The following is a 24,871-nucleotide window of genomic DNA, read 5'->3' as shown; positions in this document are numbered from 1 at the left end:
CCTGACAACTTCACTGCTTTTGTATTTTGTATTTGGCTCACTGACCACAGATGCACATTTCTTTCTGCTCAACTTTTTGTTTAAATGTGTTTTCTTTTTGTCTGTCATCCTTTCTCACACACTCTTGCTTTCTTTTCTTTCTTTCTGTAGCAGCATAAAACTTTCTCCTCTGTAATCTGATGGTTTTTGAGATCTCAAATGAATAATTAAAAGACTAACTTTCTCTGGATATTTCTTTATAGAATTTCAAAACACTGTATAGGGACAGTTTGTAACTATGTTTGTGGCAAAATGTTTTTTGGAATAATCTGTTGTCTAAACCTGCTTTGTGTGTGTTTCTTGGCCTTAAGTGCCAACATTTTTATGGCCCTGATCAATTCCTGAAAGCCAAGGGAGAAGTCTCTACTCGGTTCATCCAAAGCCCTAAATTCACAGTCATTCCTGTTTTGGCTAATATCGTAACATCGAGTTTGTTTTGCTCATCCTCCGCCCAAGCCCTCCTTTTCTCACATTCCGAAGTGCACATTAGATTTGGGAGATTTCTCTCTCACTTTCTTCTTTCTTTCTGTAGCAGCAAAAACATTTCTTCTCTGTAATCTGATGTCATTTGGGATCTCAAATGAATAATTAAAAGAAAGACCTGAACTTTCTCTGGATATTTCTTTATAGAATAGGAACAATTTCAAAGCACTGTGTACCAAAAATAATATTCTAGTAATCTGAACCACAATTTTAGTCTGGGTCTTTGCCTTAACTGTTTTTTGCCCTAAGATAAGGTCGTTTTATGGCCCTGATACTTTCCTGAAGCCCAAGGGAGAGGTCTCTACTCAGTTATTCTTACATCTTAGACCTCAACTTTCTCTGGATAATTCTTTATGGAATAGGCACATTTCCAGTTGGTACCTGTATGGGACAGTTGGGCCCGGTGAACAGAGCCTTGTAAGCGGACGCCGCAACTGAAAGAGCTCCTTTGACCAGTCCCTCTGTGATGCCGCCTTGGCCCCTGGAATGAGCACCAGGATGAAACCAAAGTGACATCTGGTTGGCCTCAGTTATTAAAAGAACAACAGTCATATACTAATAATAATAATAATGACCTGGGCTGTAGTGCGTTGCTTGGTCTGGGGTTGTATGTCTCGAAGGCACTGGATGCTGAGCCAGCAGATCTGGACAGACCAAAAGGAACTGCAAAACAATGAAAGCCTGGTTAAAAAAAAACAACTTAAGAGGAAGAGCTCAGAGTCTTATTTCCTTATTTTCCTCCATGGTGTTTCCTCTTGGAACCCAAGCCCAGTCAAATCTCAGTTTATGAAGTTTTAGCAGCAACAATAATGTGTTCAAGTTTTTGGAACTGTAGGGTGAGTTTGGACTGTAATCAAATGAACACAAGCAGGCCTTCTCAAACTAACCCGACAGGAAATATTATTTTCTCCAAGGACCCCTTAAGGACCACATGGTCAAAGACTGTCTGGACTGGTGACTGGATGACAACATGCAATTGCTGTGTGTGTGTGTGTGTGTGTGTGTGTGTGTGTGTGTGTGTGTGTGTGTGTGTGTGTGTGTGTGTGTGTGTGTGTGTGTGTGTGCGCGTGTGTGAGACCGCAGTCATGTTGCAATGTTCAACAAATAAGCTTGGTAGAAAACTCTCCAACGTAAAAGTAAGGCTTCTCTTTTCCCAAACTGCGCTAGCTCGATGCTAATTTACATTGGATTTGCCATAGACAGGCTACTGTTAGCATTAGCGACTTTACATGGCAATTTTAACACCTCCAAATGTGTTCATGAAAAGATGAATGTTACAATAGACGGCGTGTAATGAAAGAAAATACCGTCAATTCCGGACTATAAGCCGCTACTTTTTTCCTACGCTTTGAACCCTGCGACTTATAAAACGGTACGGCTCATTTAAGGATTTTTTTTTTCGCTAACGGCCTTTTTGCAAATACTTTTTAAAAAAGACAAGCAAAGACACTAAATTAGGTGTGTTGTTTGTGTTACAGCGCCATCTTTTGGACGAGTTTGCTCACTGCAGGTGATACAGGACTCTTCTGTGTGGACTAAGCTTCGAACCGCAACCAGTCTTCTAGTTGTCCATAGCGTTTCTACTCGTGTGGCTTCGTCATTCATCACTCCAAGCAACATTTGTAAGTTTTACAATATAACTAAAACAATTCGCATGCGCTATTGTAATGTGATGAAGCTAGCGTCGTTAGTATTAGCTCATATGCTAAGACGTCGTTAGTATTATTAACTTACAGTAGCTTTCTTTTTGTATTGTTTTAGTTTCACAAATTCACCAAAATGCCACCATAGAGTTATTAAGTCTGTTAAGCTGATTGGAGAGTTAGCTTCCGCAGCGAGTGACCATGACTTCTGTTTTGTTTGATCATCCGTTTTGCTGCCTTGTTACAGACACTGTTTGTAAACAGTTAAGGTATGTAAATAAACGACCATCCATCCATTTTGTACCGCTTGTCCCTTTTTTGGGGTCGCGGGGGGTGCTGGAGCCTATCTCAGCTGCATTCGGGCGGAAGGCGGGGTACACCCTGGACAAGTCGCCACCTCTTAAACATTTACAACATATTCCTGTGTAAATAACTAATTTCACAATGTAAATATTTGGGAAAACGTTTTTTTCTCCCAAAATTTTGTAGGTGGAGCTCATCTATCGGTGCGCTCTATAGTCTGGAAGATACGGTACTTACAGTATAAAGACTTTGTAGGGCACATCATAACACAACTTCCTAGTTGGCCAACATATCATAGTTAGCCTATACATTACTGCCATTTAATCAAAATAGTGAATAATATTCCTGCATTTAATTAACAAACATTTTATTTGACACAAAAATACAGACTATGGCGGTAAAATAAATGTAAAAGGTAAAAAACGGAATTAAAACAAGTAAAGCGGAAAAACTGAATTGTATTTTTTTAATGGCTATTGTAATTTAAATGTATTGTTATTGCTATTATTACTTTACTTATTGTGCTTTACTTGTTACTCATTTTTATCCTTAAATTAATTGATAGTAACTTGAGTTTTTGGTGGTACAATAAATAAATAATCATGTTTTCAAATCAATGAATTATATGATTACAATATCAATCAAAAATAATAGTCATTATTTCTGCCATTTAATCAACAACTATTTTATTTGACATAAAAAACCTCTATGGTGGTCAAATAAATGTGAAAGGTAAAAAACTGAATTAAAAACAGTTAAAAAAAATGTTAGTTTTATATTGCTATTCGTATTTTACCTGTTGAGGTTTAATGTTTATATGCAGCTTTTTTCCAACTATATTGAAAGTGCAACTACATTGCAAATGACTTAATGAACATTTATTAAGAAAGACAAAAGTAGATGGACAGCACATAGCGGGCGCTAGTTGGGACAATCCCTGCTTTGGAAAGTTGAATATGCAAACGTTGACTTTTTTTCCTTCCTGAACACTGAAAAGGCTCCAAAGAGAGTGTCGGGAAACTGACCGTTGACGTGGACCATGGGCGTGTGCGAGCGGTCTGCTTCATGGCAGGCGTCCTCGGCCAAGTACAGCGCCTCAGACCTGAGACAAGAGTCTGTGAGTAACTTCCCACAGGACGTGAGGTATGGAAGGTGCTGAGCGCCTGACCTGGGGGAGTAGAGGGCCGGCGGCGCGGGCACCACCTCTGGCGTGAGCGTGGCGGCCTCCAGGGTCTGAGAGGCGCACAGCATCTGGTTGACGCTGCTGTGGATGGTGAGGGGCTGGCTGCCCCCAACCAGGTCCTGGTCCTGGTCCACCACACTCTGCTCCTCCTCCTCCTTCTCCTCCTCCCCGCCCACATCGGAGGCATAGTCCTCCTCCTGCAGCGTCTCCGGGCTGGCCAGGGTTGCCGTGACGACAGTGTCGGGCTGCGACATGGCGGAGCTGTACATGGACTCCCCTAGTGGACGGCTGGTGTCAAAGCAGTCGGGGAGGACGATGATGAAGTCGTCGCAGGAGGACGAGGAGGACGTCATGCTGCTGACCTGAGACAACACAGACTTTTTATACATTCATGTCAAATATAATACAACCCTCAAAAATCAATAAATCCCCTAAATTCCCAACTATAAGCCGCTACTTTTTTCCTACACTTTGAACCTGGCAACTTATCATTTATGACTTTTCCTTGGATGACGGCCATAATACAAATATTTTTTTTTTAAACAATACACTGGGAAGGTGTGTTATTGTTTGTGCTAAGGTGCCATCTTTTGGTGCTGCAGTGTCCTGCTATTTAGTGCAGAGGTGTACAAACTTTTTGACAAAGGGGCTGGATTGGACTAAAAAAATTTGGTCAAGGGCTAAAATCCAATTGCATGCAAAGTAACTATATAAATACATAAAAACACAACATACACACAGTATAACATATATATACATACATACACACAGTATAATAATATAATATATATATATATATATATATATATATATATATGTATATATATATACACACACACACATGCATACATACAGTACGTACACACACACACATATATATATATATATATATACATACATACTTATACATACACATACATATGTATATATACACACACACAATATATATATATATATATATATATATATATATATATATATATATATGTGTGTATATATATATATTTATATGTATGTATACACACACATATATATATACATATATATATATACACACATATATATATATATATATATATATAAATATATATATACATATACATATATACATATATACACACATACATATATACTGTATATATACACATACATATATACACACACAATATATATAATATACATATATTAGTTATATTGTGTGTGTATATATGTATGTGTATATATACAGTATATATGTATATATGTATATATGTGTGCATATGTGTGTGTGTGTATACATATATATATATATATATATATATATATACACACACACACGTATACAGTACATATATACTGTATGTATTAGGGGTGTGGGAAAAAAATCGATTCGAATTCGAATCGCGATTCTCACGTTGTGCGATTCAGAATCGATTCTCATTTTTTTTAAAAAGGTTTGTTTTTTTTTAATTTTTATTATTTATTAAAACTTTTATTTTTTTATTTTATTTTTTTAAATTAATCAATCAAGTCATATATTGGAATATGGGATCCACTATTTAAATTTGTTTTTAACTATTAAATGAACCAAAATATGACTTATTATATCATTGTGGAAAGTATTGGACACAGTGTGTTGTCAAGTTTATGAGATGTGATGCAAGTGTAAGCCACTGTGACAATATTGTTCTTTTTTTATTATTAATGTTTTTAATGATAATATCAATGAGGGATTTTTAATCACTGCTATGTTAAAATGGTTACTAATATTGATACTGTTGTTGATAATATACATTTTTGTCTTACTACTTTTAGATTGTTCCGTGTCATGTACAAGTACAACCCATTTATTTATTTATTTATGTTTGTGTCTCCTCAATTGCTCTGTTTATTGCTATTCTGAATGTTGCTGGGTCGGGTTTGCTTTTGAAATTGTATTGCATTATTATGGTGTTGTTGTGTATTGTTTTCATTTAAAAAAAAACAAAAAAAAAACGTTTTTGAATCGTGAATCGTGTTGAATTGAAAAAAAAATCGATTTTGAATCGAATCGTGACCCCAAGAATCGATTTTGAATCGAATCGTGGGACACCCAAAGATTCACAGCCCTAGTATGTATACACACACAATATAAATGTATAGTCATTTCACAACCTATATATTTGCGACTAATATATGGGAAGGCTTTTTTTTGTGGGTGTGGCTTATATGCCGACGCACTCTATGGTCCGGAAAATACGTCATCAAGTAAAAAAGTTATGAATTATTCTTTTAAGCTCACCTCGTCCCATTCTTCCACTTTGCAATCTTTGCAGTCGTCGTCGTTTTCGTCGTCGTCGTCGTCGTCGTCGTCATGGTGATGCCAGCTAGCAGGCGCAGCTTTTTGTGAGGCAGACAAAATCCACATTCATCACCAAACTGACATGACAAGATGATCCATCCAGGCAGGTGTTTCCCAACCTGTCATCTCTTCCAGCTGGCTGAGAAATAAAAAGGGGGGAGGAGCTAAACTCTCCGCCATGGGGCCGTCATTCTCTTTTCCTTCTCGCTGGCTCTGCTCACACGCCTGCCCTGAGCCGGGGTCGCAGCCCCAGGGGAAAACTGCCAGGCAGGAAACAAAGTTAGTGATGGGTCGCCATGGAAACGGCGGATGATGCTCCTCACTCTTGGGCAGGCGGTTGCAGGAATGGTGTGTGGTCCGTACGGGCTTGTGGTCAGGGGCCTCCTCCAGGGTGAGGGAGCGGATGACCGTCTCGAACAGGAACTGAGCGCCACTGATCTCCTCGTCACGCTCCTCCTCCTGGATGGCCGCCTCCCACGGGTGCTTCTGTTTCCCACCTGACAACAACAACATTCTTTAAATGCACCCAATCAATGCCATTTGTCAACTCTAAATCTAATATTCAACCATAGCTTTTGTAATATGGCCACACAGGCTTGAAGCTAACACTACGCACATTTCAATAAACATATTTGGAGGAACTGTAAACCCATTCATAGTTCAAATATGCTTAAATAATTTTGTTCTAGCAATGGCCTGCAGAGGAATGAATATTTCACACTTTTCGGTTATATAACAGGAATGAGTGAATACCCACTGATTTTTTCAAACACAAATATGTAAAAAAAGATATTAATGTAAGCTATATTCCCTGATAAGGTTTGATTTTAGGAAGCAGGTAAAAATGCTCTTTTTATAGCTGGATAGAATTTATTGACTGTTAAAGATAGTCTAGATTTAGATTTTAAAGTCATGTAATAAATATGTGTATAACTTCATGATATTAATAAATAGTAAAGTATTTAAAAAATGTATACAGAAATATATATGTATTAAAAGAGTAATAATAATACTTCTTTAAAAATGAATTAACAAATATGAGTTAGCAATAAATCCATAAAAAAAATTATGCAAATATATTTATTAAAAGATGAATATTGAATTGTTAAAAATGTAATTAATAAAATTGGTGATTTTAAAAAAAAAAGTTGAAAGTAGTTTAATTTATATTCTAGTGTCCATTTAATATATGCATTCATATTATCAATGTGCTGAATTTTTTTTTATTCATACATTAATAAAAATAAAATAAAACCCCAAAAATAATATTAACTTAAAATACCGTATTTTTCGGACTATAAGTCGACGTTTTTTTCATAGTTTGGCCGGCCGGGGGTGCGACTTATACTCCGGAACGACTTATGTGTGAAAGTATTAACACATTAGCGTAAAATATCAAATAATATTATTTATCTCATTCGTGTGAGCGACGATCACTCACATGTCAACCAATAAGAATTCGGCGGGGGCAGGTCTTGGCAGAAGTGCATTGTGGGTGTTGGAATGCTAACTGCTATACGCTACTGCCGGGGCTATTAAAATAGATCACATCAATGTTGGCGGTAACTTATAAAAACTGAGAAGGACTGAACTAAAATGGCAGTGAAAAGGAAATCATATACTGCAGAAGCTGGACGTAGTGAAATATGCAGCAGAAAACGGTGATCGAGCAGCAGAAAGAATGGACGCTAGCGGCGCATACCAGGAGCGACACCGAGGAGGAAGATTTCATGGGATTTAGCAATTAGGAGTGACAGATTGTTTGGTAAACGTATAGCATGTTCTATATGTTATAGTTATTTGAATGACTCTTACCATAATATGTTACGTTAACATACCAGTTGGTTATTTATGCCTCATATAACGTACACTTATTCAGCCTGTTGTTCACTATTCTTCATTTATTTTAAATTGCCTTTCAAATGTCTATTCTTGCTGTTGGCTTTTATCAAATACATTTCCCCCAAAAATGTGACTTATACTCCAGTGCGACTTATGTTTTTTTTCTTCTTTATTGTGCATTTTCGGCCGGTGCGACTTATACTCCGGAGCGACTTATACTCAGAAAAATACGGTAAGTTAATAGAAAAATATTACGACAAACAAATGTATACTTAAAAGATGAATAAATAATGACTTTTAATGACATGTAATTACTAGTAAGATAATAAGTGATGAATACATATGAATTATATACATATTTGTTAAATGGTTAATAATGAGGTGTTTTTTTTTATTTTTAAGATGAATAAATATTGGTTAATAAACATCCATCCATCCATCCATTTTCAGGGTGTTCCATAAACATTTACTCCAAAATATTCATTAGTAATAAATTGTGAGAAAAATTTTATTATTTAAAACATGAATAAATAATGAGTTGTAATTATTAAAAATGTGTGTATTAATGACCTCTTAAACATTTAATTAAACAATATTCATTATAAAAAAAAAAAAAGCTAATATATTTGTTGTAAGAGTAATAAAAAAAAGGAGTTATTAAAATGTGATGAATGTGGGGACGGCGTGGCGAAGTTGGTAGAGTGGCCATGCCAGCAATCCCCACCTTCTACCATCCTAGTCACGTCCGTTGTGTCCTTGGGCAAGACACTTCACCCCTTGCTCCTGATGGCTGCTGGTTAGCGCCTTGCATGGCAGCTCCCGCCATCAGTGTGTGAATGTGTGTGTGAATGGGTGAATGTGGAAATAGTGTCAAAGCGCTTTGAGTACCTTGAAGGTAAAAAAGGGCTATACAAGTACAACCCATTTATCATTATTTATTTATGATGTACAAAAATGTGTATATTAAAAAAATATTAATAAAGAATGACTTAAACATTTCATACCTGCCAACTTTTGAAATCAGAAAAACCTAGTAGCCAGGGTCCAGGACAAAGTCCTGGTGGGGGGTTCAGGCCGACGCAAAATGATTATTAGCATTCAGACAGGTTAAAATGTTGCTAAAACCATCACTGTTTGGGCGAGTGGCGCGTGGTGCCTTTCTGCGCGCGCGGTGCCTTTCTGCGCTCGCGCGACGCCTTTCTGCGCGCTCTCTGTGTACTCCTGGCATCTCTCCTCGCGCTGTCATGTTTCTTTTTGGCACTTTGGGGGCGGGTATGCTTAGACGGCCCCTTCTTTCTGATTGGCTGTGAGCATTTTTCATATGACCAATCATTCTCCAGCGTAGCAACGTTGTAGCCATCTTACCTCGGACAGCTAGCCTCAATCATTACATTGATGTCAATGGTACATGTACTAATTAAATTACCATAACTTGCTCGATTTTCGACCAATTTACAAACGGTTTGCCTTGTTACAAATCTTATTACATGTAGATATGACATAGGATGCTGTACCTGTTGAAATGACCTCTTTCGCTTTAAAAAAAAAAAGACTTAATTGTGCAACATAGTTGTGTAGGGTCAGTGTTAGTCAGTTCTCTGATTATTTTAAACTGTTTCAGAATACATTATTAAAAGCTATTTTTAACATTTTAAAAACAAAATTCAAAGATTATTTCATTAATTTGATGGCTGAATCAAAAGAAATTCCATAAATTAGAAAACAAATGTTCAAGAAGAAGTGAAAATATAAAATAATGTTATTGCTGGTGGACCAGTTCTGGCTGAAAGATGTGATTATGGTGTTTGTTGTCTTATTATTTATTTGGGTCACATTTTGTATTACCCTGTATTGTGTTTATGTGGTATGAAATAACCTTCATCAGCGCGCGACATTTTTTTTATCCACTTCTTCCTCCGTAAATCTTGATACATATTGACGATGACCCGCCCTGCTATACTTCTGATTGGCTCTGAGCATTTTTCAGCGTTTTTCGCCTGACCAATCAGAAAGAAGAGGCCGTCTAAGCATACCCGCCCCCAAAGTGCCAAAAAGAAACATGACAGCGCGAGGAGAGATGCCAGGAGTACACAGAGAGCGCGCAGAAAGGCACCGCGCGCGCGCTAAAAGGCACCACGCGCGCGCAAAATGGTGTCGCGCGCGCGCACGAAGTGGAGAATCAGCGCGCGATAACAGTTTTTATGCGCTCGGATTTTTGGCACTAATGTGACGCCATACAACTGGTGCCTCGTGCTTGGCAGCGGTGCTATAAATAGCCTCGCGCATGGCATTCGGAATGGCTCGATAGGAAGTTACGGGAAGCAGTGTCGATTGTCATTGTTGTTACGCGATTTCGTGAATAAAACTTTTTAAAAAATATATATTTTTAATTAATGAAAAACCATACTTTTTATCACTGCAACCGTAACCCGGAATAGGTTGATGAAAACCGTACTAATTAGTTGGCAGGTATGACATTTAATTAATTACAAATAATAATTTTACAGTGAATTTTATGCATTTAATTTCTGGAGATGCATTGATTCAGTGGAATGGCTTTCATACTATACACTTTGTATTCATAGTGTTAGACAATGTATGTTTTTATACCATCCCCTACGTATTCATACTATGTATAATTTTATACGATCCCCTACGTATTCATACAATGTATGTTTTTATACGGTCCCCTATGTAATCAGACTGTTAGACAATGTATATTTTTGTATTATGTATTCATACTGTTACCAAAACATTTTGGGGCGTCTGTGTGGTCTTTCTGTGGGAGGTCGTGGGGCAGCGGGGACATGCAGGGTGTCAGATCTGCAACACAAACACAGCTTACAGCAAGTCTCTCACGCCATCAAGCTCCTCCCACTTACCCACGGGAGTGTTGGTAGGAACCTTCTCCAACTCCTGCACAATGTTTATGTCCATTAACTCGAAGGACAGGAGATCCTGAAGAAAGAGCCAGTTAATGGGCGCCATGTTGTGACCGCCTGGTCCCAGAGTCTACCTGTGCGGTCAGCAGGTCCACGTAAGGCAGGAAGGGGCCCTCGCCGCCGACGTCCCCCTCGTCCTTGGCTGCTGACCTCAGCTGCTACGACCACGTTAGCGCCATTAGCATCTTAGCATTAGCAAGTGACAAGGTGAAGAGTGTTACTCGCCGGTGGTGTCCGCTGGTGCTGGGGAGCGTTGAGGCCGTCCACCACGATGCTGCACCACACGCGCGGGCCGAACTGCTGGCCGCCGTGCGCCAGGCGCCAGTGGGAGGTGTACGTGCCCTCCAGCACGGGGGCCACGAAGGTCACGCTCACCACGCCCACTTGCCCGGGCAGCAGCAGAGGCACCGGCACCGCCAGCTTCCCGTCGGACGCCAGGCCGAGGTTCCCCCACATGAACACCAGCTGGACACACGCACGCACAAAGATAGGAATAGACACGCCAGGGAAGCCAAAGACAAAGAAGACAATCACAATGATGAAGCAGGGAAGACTTAGCGGAGGAAAAGGGCTGCACCGAGCGGAGGCGGTCCTCTAGGGGCGGGTACCTTGGTCTCTGCGGTCCAGCCGATAGTCCCAGAGTTCCTCATCTTCCAGTATTTGATGAACTTGGTCCCGGGCTCCAGACGGGTGCCGTCGGGCAGATTTTCATCCAGAAACAAGGCGGCCATAGTGGGCAGCAAGGCCCCGGGACCCCTAGTTTCAATGTACAGAGCATTGTTGAAAACGGCTCCTTTCTGCTCTAGCAAGCAAAAAAAAAGCAGGAGCCCAGATTTGTGCGCAGCTCAAAAGCAATTTTTCTTGTTAAATCTAGGAAGCAGCAGTAGTTCCCCCCGCAGCTCACACACACTCCATTACAAAGATTTGCCTTTGCCGGAGAAAAAAAAGACTCTTTCGCATCCATGCTGGATGGGAGGTACCCAGCACTGTCGGACGCACCCCCCCTTGGCGGCGCTTACTCTGGACTGGAGGCCTGGGGGTCGGGGGCGGGACCTGAGGCTGTGTCTGAGGGGGCCTGGGTGGAGGCCGTGTTAGTCAGGGCGACCCTGCCTGAGGTGGAGGGTCCGCTCCACTGCAGGCCCCTCTTCTCCAGTCTCAGTTTCTTCTTCATTTCCTTCACTTCGGCTCGCAGCTGCCTCCGCTCCGCCTTCAGCCGCTGCCGCTCCGCCTTGCGCACCGTCCGGTCTCCTCGCCGCGGGAACCTGCTTTGGGGCGTGATCAGGTTTTGGTTGACTATGAGCTGGATGGATCACATGACTTTGTCCCTTTCACGCTAACACGAAGCTGGCGGGCGTTCCTCGGTCTTTACCTGGACTCTCCCGACATGCCGTGCTCGGGGATGGAGAGCGGCGTCTTGGTTCTCACCAGGTTGTGGCTGGGGTCGTGGCTGTGGCGGCACATCTCACACAGGATGCAGGACGGGCAAACGCTAGCGGGGAAAAGAGTCCATTTGGAAGGAAATCTCATTCAATGAGGGTTGGGATGACATGTCAAAAGTTAGTCATTTTAAATATTTCATGGCAGCCAACAAAAGCTACTCTTATAGATAAGAGTAAATATAGACATTTACATGGATAGAATTGAGTGGTCAAAGTAGTTTATAAATAATAGCAATGTAGGACATTTTATTACATATACATTGATTAAAAAAAGTATTCATCAAAAATGATCTATTTTTTAAAAGACTAATAAATAATAATACTTAAAAACATAATAAAATATGAACAAGTAATAAATTAATAAAAAAACAAGCTTAATAAATAATTAATTTCTTAATAGATATATTAGTAAAATTCCTAAATTAAAAAAATAATGGTGATGCAAGTTTAAATTAATATTCCAAAGTCTATTTAACAAATGTGTGTATTATAATATCAATGTAGTGGTCACTTGTCTTGAAATAAATACATAAAAAAATAAAACACTATAAATATAATTCAATAAAAAGGGCAATTAATATAAACAAATATGCTTTAAAAGATAAATAATGACTTATTCAACATGTATGTATTAAACTAATAAAAAAACAAATGTACTTACATGACCAGTGGAAAAAGTAGTTTAATTAATATTTTAAAGTCTTTTTAACAAATATGTGTATGAATAATATCAATGTAGGACATATTATTTAATACATTCATTAAAAAAAAAAGATTTATAAAACATAAAAACATCTATTTTTTAAAAGACTAATAAATAATAATACTTAAAAACATAATAAAATATGAAAAAGTAATACATTCATAAAAAACAGGCTTAATAAATAATTAATTGGTAAAAGATGTATTAATAAAATTCCTAAATTTAAACAATTATGTTGATGGAAGTTTAAATTAGTATTCCAAAGTCTTTTTATAAATGTGTGTATTATAATATCAATGTAGTGGTCATTTGTCTTGAAATAAATACATAAAAAAATAAAACACTATAAATATTATTCAATAAAAAGTGCAATTAATATAAACAATTATGCTTTAAAAACTAAATAATGACTTATTCAACATGTAAGTATTAAATTAATAAAAAACAAATGTACTTACATGTCTAGTGGTAAAAGTTGTTTAATTAATATTTTAAAGTCTATTCAACAAATATGTGTATAAATAAAATCAATATAGGACATTTTATTTAATACATTAATTTAAAAAAAGATTTTAAAAAAGATTTATAAAAAATAAAGACATCTATTTTCTAAAAGACTAATAAATAATAATACTTAAAAACATAATAAAATATGAAAAAGTAATACATTCATAAAAAACAAGCTTAATAAATAATTAATTGGTAAAAGATGTATTAATAAAATTCCTAAATTAAAAAAATTATGGTGATGGGAGTTTAAATTAGTATTCCAAAGTCTTTTTATAAATGTGTGTATTATAATATCAATGTAGTGGTCATTTGTCTTGAAATAAATACATTAAAAAATAAAACACTATAAATATTATTCAATAAAAAGGTCAATTAATATAAACAATTATGCTTTAAAAAATAAATAATGACTTATTCAACATGTAAGTATTAAATTAATAAAAAACAAATGTACTTACATGTCTAGTGGTAAAAGTTGTTTAATTAATATTTTAAAGTCTATTTAACAAATATGTGTATAAATAAAATCAATGTAGGACATTTTATTTAATACATTAATTTAAAAAAAGATTTAAAAAAAGATTTATAAAAAATAAAGACATCTATTTTCTAAAAGACTAATAAATAATGATACTTAAAATATGAATAAGTAATACATTCATAAAAAACTCATATTTGTAAAAGCTTAATGAATAATTAATTGGTAAAAAAATGTAATAATAAAATTCCTAAATTTAAAAAAATAATAATGTGGATGGAAGTTTAATATTTTAAAGTTTATTTAATAAATGTGTGTATTATAATGTCAATGTGGTGGTCATTTGTGTTAAAATAAATACAGTAAAAAATAAAACACCATAAATATGATTTAATAAGAAGGGCAATTAATATAAACAAATATAGTTTGAAAGATAAATAATGACTTATTCAACATTTAAGTATTAGATGAATAAAAACACATTTATTTTTAAAAGATTGATTTTGAATTATTAAAAATGTTCTAAATAAAATTACTGGATAAAAGAAGGAGGTAGTTTAAATTTATATTCTGAAGTAAATTTAATAACTATGTCTATCATAACATTTGTATTAATATAATATCAAATTAATCCAATATTGAAATAATAAAAGCAATTGTTTTTAAACTAATTGATACTGTATTATTAAATAATTTCAATAAATACAATGACTACAAAAAAAATTAATCATGAAAGTAGTGTAAATAATATTCTAAAGTATACTTAAATAATATAGAATAGAAAGTACTTTATTGATCCCTGGGGGAAATTCAGTGCATTATAATATCAATGTGCTGAGAACCTAATGTATTTCTTGAAAGATACAAAAATAATGTGTTGTTAAAATGAAATTAGTCAAAATGTGTGTGTTAAAAAAGATGAATAAATAATGACTTATTGAACATTTAACTAATTAACTAAAATAGTATTTTACAGTGAATTGGTATCCTCCATTCAGCGGGATGGCTCTTGTACTACCAACTTTTGTTTACCTTTACTATCCTTACCTGCACTTGTAGGCTCCTTCAGAGGTCAGCTTGTTGCAGCTGCTGCAGTTTGGGGTGTAACCCAGAGACCCGCCTGAGGTGGAGGGGCCCGGCTTGGGTCCCATGGTGGCGGCAGGGGGCCCGGGCCTGGGACCTATGGGAGCACAGCTGGGCCCACTGGGCTCGGGGGGCGCTGCAGGAGACTTGTGTGTGCAACACTGGCCAGAGAAGTCACTGCACATCCTCTCCACCACCTCCTTCACCACCTCGTCTTTGAACTGGGCGGTGAGAGAGAGAGAGAGAGAGGGTGAGAGAGAGAGAGAGAGAGAGAGAGAGAGCTCGTCACACATTCATCTACTCAACCCAAAACCAACACAACTTTGGGCCTATTCTTCTTTTCCTCTTTGGTCCAGTTTCCAAAAACAATTTGAAATGTGGACTCGTCAGACCACAGAACACTTTTCCACTTTGCATCAGTCCATCTTAGATGAGCTCGGGCCCAGCCAAGCGCTTCTGGGTGTTGTTGATAAATGGCTTTGGTTTTCCATAGTAGAGTTTTAACATGCACTTACAGATGTAGCGACCAACTGTAGTTACTGACAGTGGTTTTCTGAAGTGCTCCTGAGCCCATGTGGTGATATCCTTTACACACCGATGTGGCTTTTTGATGCAGTACCGCCTGAGGGATCCAAGGTGTGTAATATCATGGCTTACGTGCAGTGACGTCACGGATTGAAGGAAGTATTGAGACACCTCGGGATGGTGTCCTGCTGGCCCCACTATGGACTGGACTCTTACTATTATGTTGGATACACTATGGACTGGACTCACACTATTATGTTAGATCCACTATGGACTGGACTCACACTATTATGTTAGATCCACTATGGACTGGACTCTCACACTATTATGTTAGATCCACTATGGACTGGACTCTCACACTATTATGTTAGATCCACTATGGACTGGACTCACACTATTATGTTAGATCCACTATGGACTGTACTCACACTATTATGTTAGATCCACTATGGACTGGACTCTCACTATTATGTTAGATCCACTATGGACTGGACTCTCACTATTATGTTGGATCCACTATGGACTGGACTCTCACTATTATGTTAGATCCACTATGGACTGGACTCTCACTATTATGTTAGATCCACTATGGACTGGACTCTCACTATTATGTTGGATCCACTATGGACTGGACTCTCACTATTATGTTAGATCCACTATGGACTGGACTCTTACTATTATGTTGGATCCACTATGGACTGGACTCTCACAATATTATGTCAGACCCACTCGACATCCATTGCCTTCGGTCTCCCCTAGAGGGGGGGGGGGGGGGGGGGGGGGGGGGGGGTTACCCACATATGCGGTCCTCTCCAAGGTTTCTCATAGTCATTCACATCGAAGTCCCACTGGGGTGAGTTTTTCCTTGCCCTTATGTGGGCTTTGTACCGAGGATGTCGTTGTGGCTTGTGCAGCCCTTTGAGACACTTGTGATTTAGGGCGATATAAATAAACATTGATTGATTGATTGATTGATTGACCATTGTGTCCCAATACAAACAGTGTCTGTTTTCATCGAAAAATTCCACAGTATTGTGGACATCTGTGTTGGTGAATCTTTTGCAATTTGTTTAATGAACAATGGAGACTGCAAAGAAGAAAGCTGTAGGTGGGATCGGTGTAATAGCGGCTGGCTACCAGGAGGACTTTGAGTTGGATAGCAGACGCGCTATCCGACGCTAGCCGCCGACCGCACCGATGATCGGGTGAATTCCTTCGCCGCGCCGTCGATCGCTGGAACGCAGGTGAGCAGATGAGGGCTGGCGTAGGTGGAGAGCTAATGTTTTTAGCATAGCTCTGTCGAGGTCCCGTAGCTAAGTTAGCTTCAATGGCGTCGTTAGCAACAGCATTTCTAGGCTTCACCAGGCTGGACAGCATTAACCGTGTGGTTACAGGTCCAGAGTTTGGTTCGGTGTCTCCTGATAGTAGAAATAATAATAGTATTGTTGATCTTCTGTCCATCCTTCCAGTCAGGGGCATGTTTCTCCTGTTTCTATCCGCAGCTAAGCACGATGCTATCACGTTAGATCCGAAGCTAAAGTGCCTCACCGATGTATTGTCGTGGAGATAAAAGTCACTGTGCGTTCTCGACTCTCATTTTCAAGAGGATATAGTATCCCAGGTGGTTTAAAATACAAATCCGTGATCCACAATAGAAAAAGGAGAGAGTGTGGAATCCAATGAGCCCTTGTACCTAAGTTATGGTCTAAGCGAAAAAAGATGCGTCCTGCACTGCCCTCTAGTCCTTCACTCTCACTTTCCTCATCCACAAATCTTTCATCCTCGCTCAAATTAATGGGGTAATCGTCACTTTCTCGGTCCGAATCGCTCTCGCTGCCGGTGTAAACAATGTGCAGATGTGAGGAGCTCTTCAACCTGTGACGTTGCGCTACTTCCGCTACAGGCAAGGCTTTTTTATCAGCGACCAAAAGTTGCCAACTTTATCGTCGATGTTCTCTACTAAATCCTTTCAGCAAAAATATGGCAATATCGCAAAATTATCAAGTATGACACATAGAATGGACCTGCTATCCCCGTTTAAATAAGAAAATCTCATTTCAGTAGGCCTTTAAAATCTCATCTGTTAAATGTTTGTTTCAGTCAATGAGATCCTCCATTGTGTGGTAGCATTAAGCTAGCGGCATATGAGCCAATTTTGTTCCATTGAAATTTGTAAACGTTTGCACGAGTTTAAAACGACCAAGATGCTAATTTCCGATAGCCTGTCAATGGGATCTTCCATTGTATGTTAGCATTAAGCTAGTGGCATAGGGGCCAAGTTCGTTCTGTTTCAAGTCTCGATTGTTAAACATTGGTAAAAGTTCAAAATGGTTGCGAGACTACTTTTTGTTAGCCGGTCAATGGGATCCTCCATTGTATGTTAGCATTAAGCTAGTGGCATAGGAGCCAAGTTCGTTCTGTTTCAAGTCTCGATTGTTAAACATTGGTAAAAGTTCAAAATGGTTGCGAGGCTCCTTTTTGTTAGCCTGTCAATGAGATCCTTCGTTGTATGTTAGCATTAAGCTAGCGGCATAAGAGACAATTTTTTTTCCTGTTAAAATCTCTGTTGTTAAATGTTTGTATAAGTTTGAAACAATGTTGATTTTTGTTAGTCTGTCAATAGGATCCTTCATCGTATGTTAGCATTAAGCGAGCGGCTTAGGGGACAATTTTGCTTTGTTCAAGTCTAAACTTTTGTACAAGTTTAAAACGATCGCATTGCTGAATTGTGCTAGTCTGCCAATGGGTTTTTCCATCATATATTAGCATTAAGCCAGTAGCATAAGAGCTCATTTTGTTCCGTTCAGAGTCTCATTTGGTGAACGTTTGTACAACTTTAAAACATTTGCAATGTTAACTTACTTTAGCCCGTCAATGGGGTCTTCCGTTGTATGTTAGCAGTGGGCTAAATTGTGTTTAGTCTGTCAATGGGTTTCTCCATCATATATTAGCATTAAGCCAGTGGCATAAGAGCTAATTTTGTTCCGTTATAGAGTCTCATTTGGTGAACATTTGCAATGTTAACTTACTTTAGCCTGTCAATGGGTTCCTTCGTTGTATGTTAGCATCAAGCTAGTGGCAGAAGAGCCAATTTTGTTCCGTTATAATCTCATTTGGCGAACGCTTGTACAACTTTAAAATGATTGTGATGCTAATTTATTCAGCCTGTTAACGATGTGTTCTATTGTATGTTGGCATTGGGCTGAATTTTGCTAGCCTGTCAATAGGATCCTCCATCGTATGTTAGCAATGAGCCAGTGGCATAAAAGTTTATTAACATTTTTACAACTTTAAAACGATTGCGATGCTAACTTACGTTTGCCTGTCAATGGGGTCGTCCATTGTATGTTAGCATTGAGTCAAGTTTTGTTAGCCCGTAAATGGATTCCTCCATCGAATGTTAGCATCAAGCTCGTGGCAGACTGGAGTCTGTGCCCTAGCTGGTGGGCGGCCTAGGACGGAGTGGGCTCTCTTGGTTGCTTTGTTCAGTCTGTGGCCGGTCTGCAAACAGTCTATGCATGGTACTATTTAGTATTTACTGCTCATTAGGGACCGCATGGCCCATTGCATAAGGACTCCCTGTGGGAGTCCTTATGCAATGGGACATAAGGACCTATTGAATTTCTAAGGTTTTATTATTATTATTATACCGGCCGCCTCTTTGAGCTGCAATTTGACCCACTTAACATGCTTCAAAACTCACCATATTTGACCCACACGTCAGGACCTGCGAAAATTGCCTTTTGATAAAAAAACCGAACAGCAAAACTCAAAATTGCGCTCTAGCGCCCCCTAGGAAAAAAAAAACTAGACTGCCTGTAACTCCCACTAGGAAGGTCGGAGACATGAAACAAAAACCTCTATGTAGGTCTGACTCAGACCTAGCTTTCATAATAGTACATTCTCGGGCTAAAATCAACAGGAAGTTGGCAATTCCCCCTTCAAGACAAAAAAGTACTAAAAACGGTCACTTTTGCCTCTTTACGCTGTAATTTGACCCCCTTAACATGCTTCAAAACTCACTAAACTGAACACACACATCAGTACTGGCTAAAATTGCGATCTAATGAAAAAACCTAACCCCAAATCTAAAAATTGTGCTCTACCGCAATTTTTTTATCAAACGCAGAAAAAACTGCTCCTCGGAAGAAAAAAATGACAAAACTGCCTGTAACTCCCACTGGGAAGGTCGGACATGAAACAAAAACCTCTATGTAGGTCTCACTTAGACCTACATTTCATAAATTGACAACCCCCAGCAAAAATCAACAGGAAGTTTGCTATTCCCCCTTCAAAACAAATTTTTTGTAAAAACCGGTCACCTTCCTTCAAAAACTATCTCCTCTGAGCGCGTTTGTCGTTTCGGCTTCAAACTAACACAGGAGAGAGATTAAACCCTTGTGTATAAAATTACAGAACAGCGTTTTAATACCTGCTCCGGTTTTGATTTTATGACCCTTCAAAGACCCGCTGCGCTGCTGTTTTTTTAAGATGGCTGCTTAAAAGCAGGAAGCACCAACGTGCCCACACAATGCAGACAAGGTAGGTACACTAGACAAAAGTCTTGGGACACTTCAGACTAAAAGTAGACAAAAGTATTGGGACACTTAGGACTAGCACCTGCCAAATACGCGGGCCCGACCAATGCTGCTTGCAGCTTTAATTTCAATTGTTTTACTTCCGTAGCTGTATGTAGAAATGGCGCCGCTGATCAGCTCTGATCTCCTTTAATGTCTTTTATGTCCTTAAATGTAGTTTTCATGTGTTTTTTCGGCTCCCCCCTCACTGTTGTGAGGTTGAGTCCAAGTCTTACCTTCTCCATGTAGGATCTAAACCACATGGGAGGAGGCTCATCTTCTGCTTTGGTGCCCTTGCAGTCTTTGGCGGCCACCTGGGAACACAACACAACCACCTCATGTTTCCGACAAATCCAGTTGCGACACGTGAGGCGTGGGTACATTCCAGAAAGACTGCTAATTGACACATGACTCCTACATGCGTGTGGGGGAGGGGAGGAATATCCTTACCGCTTCTCGTTCCGGCGTGACCTGCGTGCCCTTGTCCACCGTCTTCACCCGGGACGGATAAGGCGGCGCGGGTCGCAGGTCCCCCTTCAGCTCCTTGACCTCGGTCTTGAGCGGGCCCCCGCAGGCTTGTCCCTTCATCTTGTACACGTTCATGTTGAGGTGGTTGCCTTGCTTCTCAGCGCTCTGCTCAAAAGGCACAACAAGCGTGTGTCACCGTGACAAAACAAAGACTTGCTGGGCGGGGAAGGAGTTAGTTGTCACGCAGGTTGCTTGTCACCAGAGGTGGGTAGTAACGCGCTACGTTTACTCCGTTACATCTACTTGAGTAACTTTTGGGATAAATTGTACTTCTAAGAGTAGTTTTAATGCAACATACTTTTACTTTTACTTGAGTATATTTATAGAGAAGAAACGCTACTTTTACTCCGCTTCATTTATCTACATTCAGCTCGCTACTCGCTACCAATCAAATGCAGTCACTGGTGACGTTTGACTCCGTTTCACCAATCAAACAGAGCCAGGCGGTCACATGATTAACTGCACATAAAGTTTCAGCGGCAAACAACAAGCTTAAGCTTTCATGAACTCAACGTCAAATTTGACGAAGCACATGGCGGTAAGTAACCTTAGTAGATATTTTGGCTGTCACCGTAGGCTGATGTTAGCTTCCCTGCTATGAATCACGGTCAAATGTACATCGTGTGGGGACATTTATTAACGCACTGGCAGCCTCATACACACACACACACACACACACACACACACACACACACACACACACACACACACACACACACACACACACACACACACACACACACACACACACACACACACACACACACACACACACACACACACACTCAGGTGCAGCCCACACCTATCAGAGTTTACGGTTTGCGTAAAGGCTAACTTGTTATTTTCCTTTGTAATCTCTGCCTACTGAGCCTATGGTGCTGTTAAGTTATTGTGGCTCAATTTGCCTTCATTTTTTTTATGCTAATGTATTATATTTAATATATATTATTGTTTTAGTTGCTTAAGAGATATTCCTGGCTCTGAATTTGCGCATTGCTATTTTTATGTTTTTGTGCATTATTTGTTGTCGTCATCATTAAACGAACAGGTTACTCATCAGTTACTCAGTACTTGAGTAGTTTTTTCACAACATACTTTTTACTTTTACTCAAGTAAATATTTGGGTGACTACTCCTTACTTTTACATGAGTAGTAAAACTCTAAAGTAACAGTACTCTTACTTCAGTACAATTTCTGGCTACTCTACCCACCTCTTTATATGTCGCCAGCAGAGGGGGCTGTCTCTCAAACTGTGGTTTGGAAATGTGCGGACTTTGGATCATAGCTCGCCTACATAGTCTTCTCAAGAGTTTTTGTGTTAAATTGTCAAATGTTCATCTTTCAGGCCAAACGTTTTCCACTGAGACATGTACGCTAAAAAAAAAAAAACACATGGTGGCCATTTTGATATATTTTTTAAATTTACAATTAATTACAATATAGTTTTTTTTAACCATTACGGCTCCCCTCATCAACGTCAAAAATATGTTATACAAACAAATGTTCAATGCTCGAATCAACTTCACATGTATCTGTCGATATAAAGTTTTATATTTTATTTTTTTTGTTTTCTGCCCTTTTTGTTGAAAGAAAACAGTGTTTTTAAATGCCAAAAAAATATTCATGGTGGAATATTAACTGTGAAGTAATTGGAGCCTTAAATAGGTCAATCATTCATAACATCGATTTTAATTATTTTTTTAACAATAAAATAAAAAAAATAAAAAAAGAAACTCACTAAAATTCTCAAAGATCCAAAAATCATAAGTGTAAAACATAAGTCATACATTATTATTATTATAGTTTCTTTTTGCCTTTAACACTTAAATCTATATCATCTTCAGATCTGTCCATCTTTTTTATCATTGGTTTTAACGGTTTTGTTTTTGTTTGTTCTAGGCCCTTTTTGTCAAAAACGTTTCTTAAATGGCAAACAGAAAATATAAAAATATTTTCCCTAAAAAATACATCAAAGTGAAATAATTGATGTGAAGTAACTGGAACCTTTACTACATCAATAAATCATGACATGGAATTTTTATTAATTTTTTTTTTTTTGAACGACGACAACTTTGTGTTGTTCCAGTCAAAATTGCAAGTCGTTCTTCTTACATTTCACCGGTTTGCTCTTTTTTTCTACTTTATCGTAATAGCATTTTTAGAATGTGCTGTTAAAAAACAGCTGCGGGCCTCAACTGGCCTCCATTATTACAAACAATTGTTATTCTTAAAAGAAAGGGCAAACTATAGTTTATATTGCTATTAACAAGCTATCTACCTGGTTGTAACACGTACAATAGTTAGCCTTGATGCTAACAATAGCTTGATTGCTAATGAGATGATAAACATTCTGGCTAACCCTTCCATTTTCTACCGCTTGTCCCGTTTGGGGTCGCTGCATTCGGGCGGAAGGCGGTGTCCACCTCGGACAAGTCGCCACCTCATCACAGGGCTACATTCACACTCACATTCCACACACTAGGGCCAATTTTAGTGTTGCCAATCAACCTATCCCCAGGTGCATGTCTTTGGAGGTGGGAGGGGCCTATCCCCAGGTGCATGTCTTTGGAGGTGGGAGGAAGCCGGAGGGAACCCATGCAGTCACGGGGAGAACATGCAAACTCCACAAAGAAAGATCCCGAGCGCAGGATCGAACCCAGGACCTTTGTATTGTGAGGCAGACGCACTCCACATCCCACCTCCTCGGATTGTAGATAACCAAATGTAAATAATCAAATGTATTTCTAATGTATTTACTTGTTCTTATGCTTTCTGAACTCACTAAGTTCTCTGCTCGCTAGTGATGGGTCCGGCAACACCGATGCATCGGCGCATGCGTCGAGCTCATAGAGCGAAACCCTGTGTCGGTTTTAGAAAGTCACGTGACCGATCATGAGCTGTTTTGGTCACGTGACCGATACGCCAACTGTGTCGCACTGACGCCTCCTCTGTGCCCTGTGAGCGGCTCTTTTCTACAGCCGGAGAAATAATAACTAAGAAGAGAAATCGTCTAAAATGTAATACGTCGGAAAAACTTTTTATTTTTTTTATAAAAATGTGTAAAAAAATAAAATTAAAACAATTCCCAGTCCACAATCATCCACAACACGTTCTCTTAGATTTCCATGTTATGATACATGTTCACATTATTTATTGACTGTATCTAAAAAAGATAAACATATATTTTTATTTAAATGAAGATATGAAATAATCCTAAATGAAATACAATGACTTGGTTTATATTATTGTATATACTAGGGCAGGGGTCACCAACGCGGTGCCCGCGGTCACCAGGTAGCCCGTAAGGACCAGATCAGTCGCCCGCTGGCCTGTTCTAAAAATAGCTCAAAGAGCAGCACTTACCAGTGAGCTGCCTCTATTTTTTAAATTGTATTTATTTACTAGCAAGCTGGTCTCGCTTTGCTCCACATTTTTAATTCTAAAAGAGACAAAACTCAAATAGAATTTGAAAATCCAAGAAAATATTTTAAAGACTTGGTCTTCACTTGGAATAAGCGGTAGAAAATGGATGGATGGATGGATGGGTCTTCACTTGTTTAAATAAATTCATTTATTTTTTACTTTGCTTCTTATTACTTTTAGAAATACAATTTTAGAGAAAAAATACAACCTTAAAAATGATTTTAGGATTTTTAAACAAATATACCTTTTTACCTTTTAAATTTCTTCCTCTTCTTTCCTGACAATTTAAATTAATGTTCAAGTAAAAAAAATGTTTTTATTATTGTAAAGAATAATAAATATTTTAGCTTCTGTTTTTTCGACGAAGAATATTTGTGAAATATTTCTTCAAACTTACTATGATTAAAATTCAAAAAAATTATTCTGGCAAATCTAGAAAATCTGTAGAATCAAAATTAAATCTTATTTCAAAGTATTTTGAATTTCTTTTAAAATTTTTGTTCTGGAAAATCTAGAAGAAATACTGATTTGTCTTTGTTAGAAATATAGCTTGGTCCAATTTGTTAAATATTCTAACAAAGTGCAGATTGGATTTTAACCAATTTAAAACATGTCATCAAAATTCTAAAATTGATCTTAATCAGGAAAAATTACTAATGATGTTCCATAAATTATTTTTTTAATTTTTTCAAAAAGATTCAAATAAGCTAGTTTTTCTTTTCTTTTTGTCGGTTGAATTTTGAATTTTAAAGAGTCGAAATTGAAGATAAACTATGTTTCAAAATTTTATTTTCAATTTTTTCGTGTTTTCTCCTCTTTTAAACCGCTCAATTAAGTGTTTTTTTTCATC

General features: G+C 38.2%; 1 protein-coding gene across 3 annotated transcripts in view; it reads right to left on the bottom strand.

The window, feature by feature from the left end:
• The window catches only part of nbr1a (NBR1 autophagy cargo receptor a), a 34,998-nt gene that overhangs the window by 7,998 nt on the left and 2,129 nt on the right, over positions 1-24,871 (bottom strand). The window contains exons 5-21 of one of the 3 annotated variants that reach the window (XM_072912703.1): positions 20,521-20,703; positions 20,307-20,384; positions 14,933-15,189; positions 12,125-12,244; positions 11,775-12,020; positions 11,364-11,511; positions 10,981-11,220; positions 10,830-10,913; positions 10,696-10,771; positions 10,562-10,636; positions 6,295-6,468; positions 6,091-6,231; positions 5,912-6,009; positions 3,637-4,013; positions 3,494-3,570; positions 1,098-1,185; positions 904-1,003 (exon numbers count right to left, since the gene is read on the bottom strand). In XM_072912703.1, the coding sequence (XP_072768804.1) occupies positions 904-1,003; positions 1,098-1,185; positions 3,494-3,570; positions 3,637-4,013; positions 5,912-6,009; positions 6,091-6,231; positions 6,295-6,468; positions 10,562-10,636; positions 10,696-10,771; positions 10,830-10,913; positions 10,981-11,220; positions 11,364-11,511; positions 11,775-12,020; positions 12,125-12,244; positions 14,933-15,189; positions 20,307-20,384; positions 20,521-20,703 (2,562 nt within the window). The remainder of the gene's footprint in view (positions 1-903; positions 1,004-1,097; positions 1,186-3,493; positions 3,571-3,636; positions 4,014-5,911; positions 6,010-6,090; positions 6,232-6,294; positions 6,469-10,561; positions 10,637-10,695; positions 10,772-10,829; positions 10,914-10,980; positions 11,221-11,363; positions 11,512-11,774; positions 12,021-12,124; positions 12,245-14,932; positions 15,190-20,306; positions 20,385-20,520; positions 20,704-24,871) is intronic. The other 2 variants (XM_072912704.1, XM_072912705.1) reach the window with 2 other exon arrangements.

This window comes from Nerophis lumbriciformis, linkage group LG39 (assembly GCF_033978685.3).
Source record: "Nerophis lumbriciformis linkage group LG39, RoL_Nlum_v2.1, whole genome shotgun sequence".
Classification (NCBI taxonomy): domain Eukaryota; kingdom Metazoa; phylum Chordata; class Actinopteri; order Syngnathiformes; family Syngnathidae; genus Nerophis; species Nerophis lumbriciformis.
The sequence above is the reverse complement of the archived record's forward strand: the minus strand, read 5'-3'. Positions and strand labels throughout refer to the sequence as shown.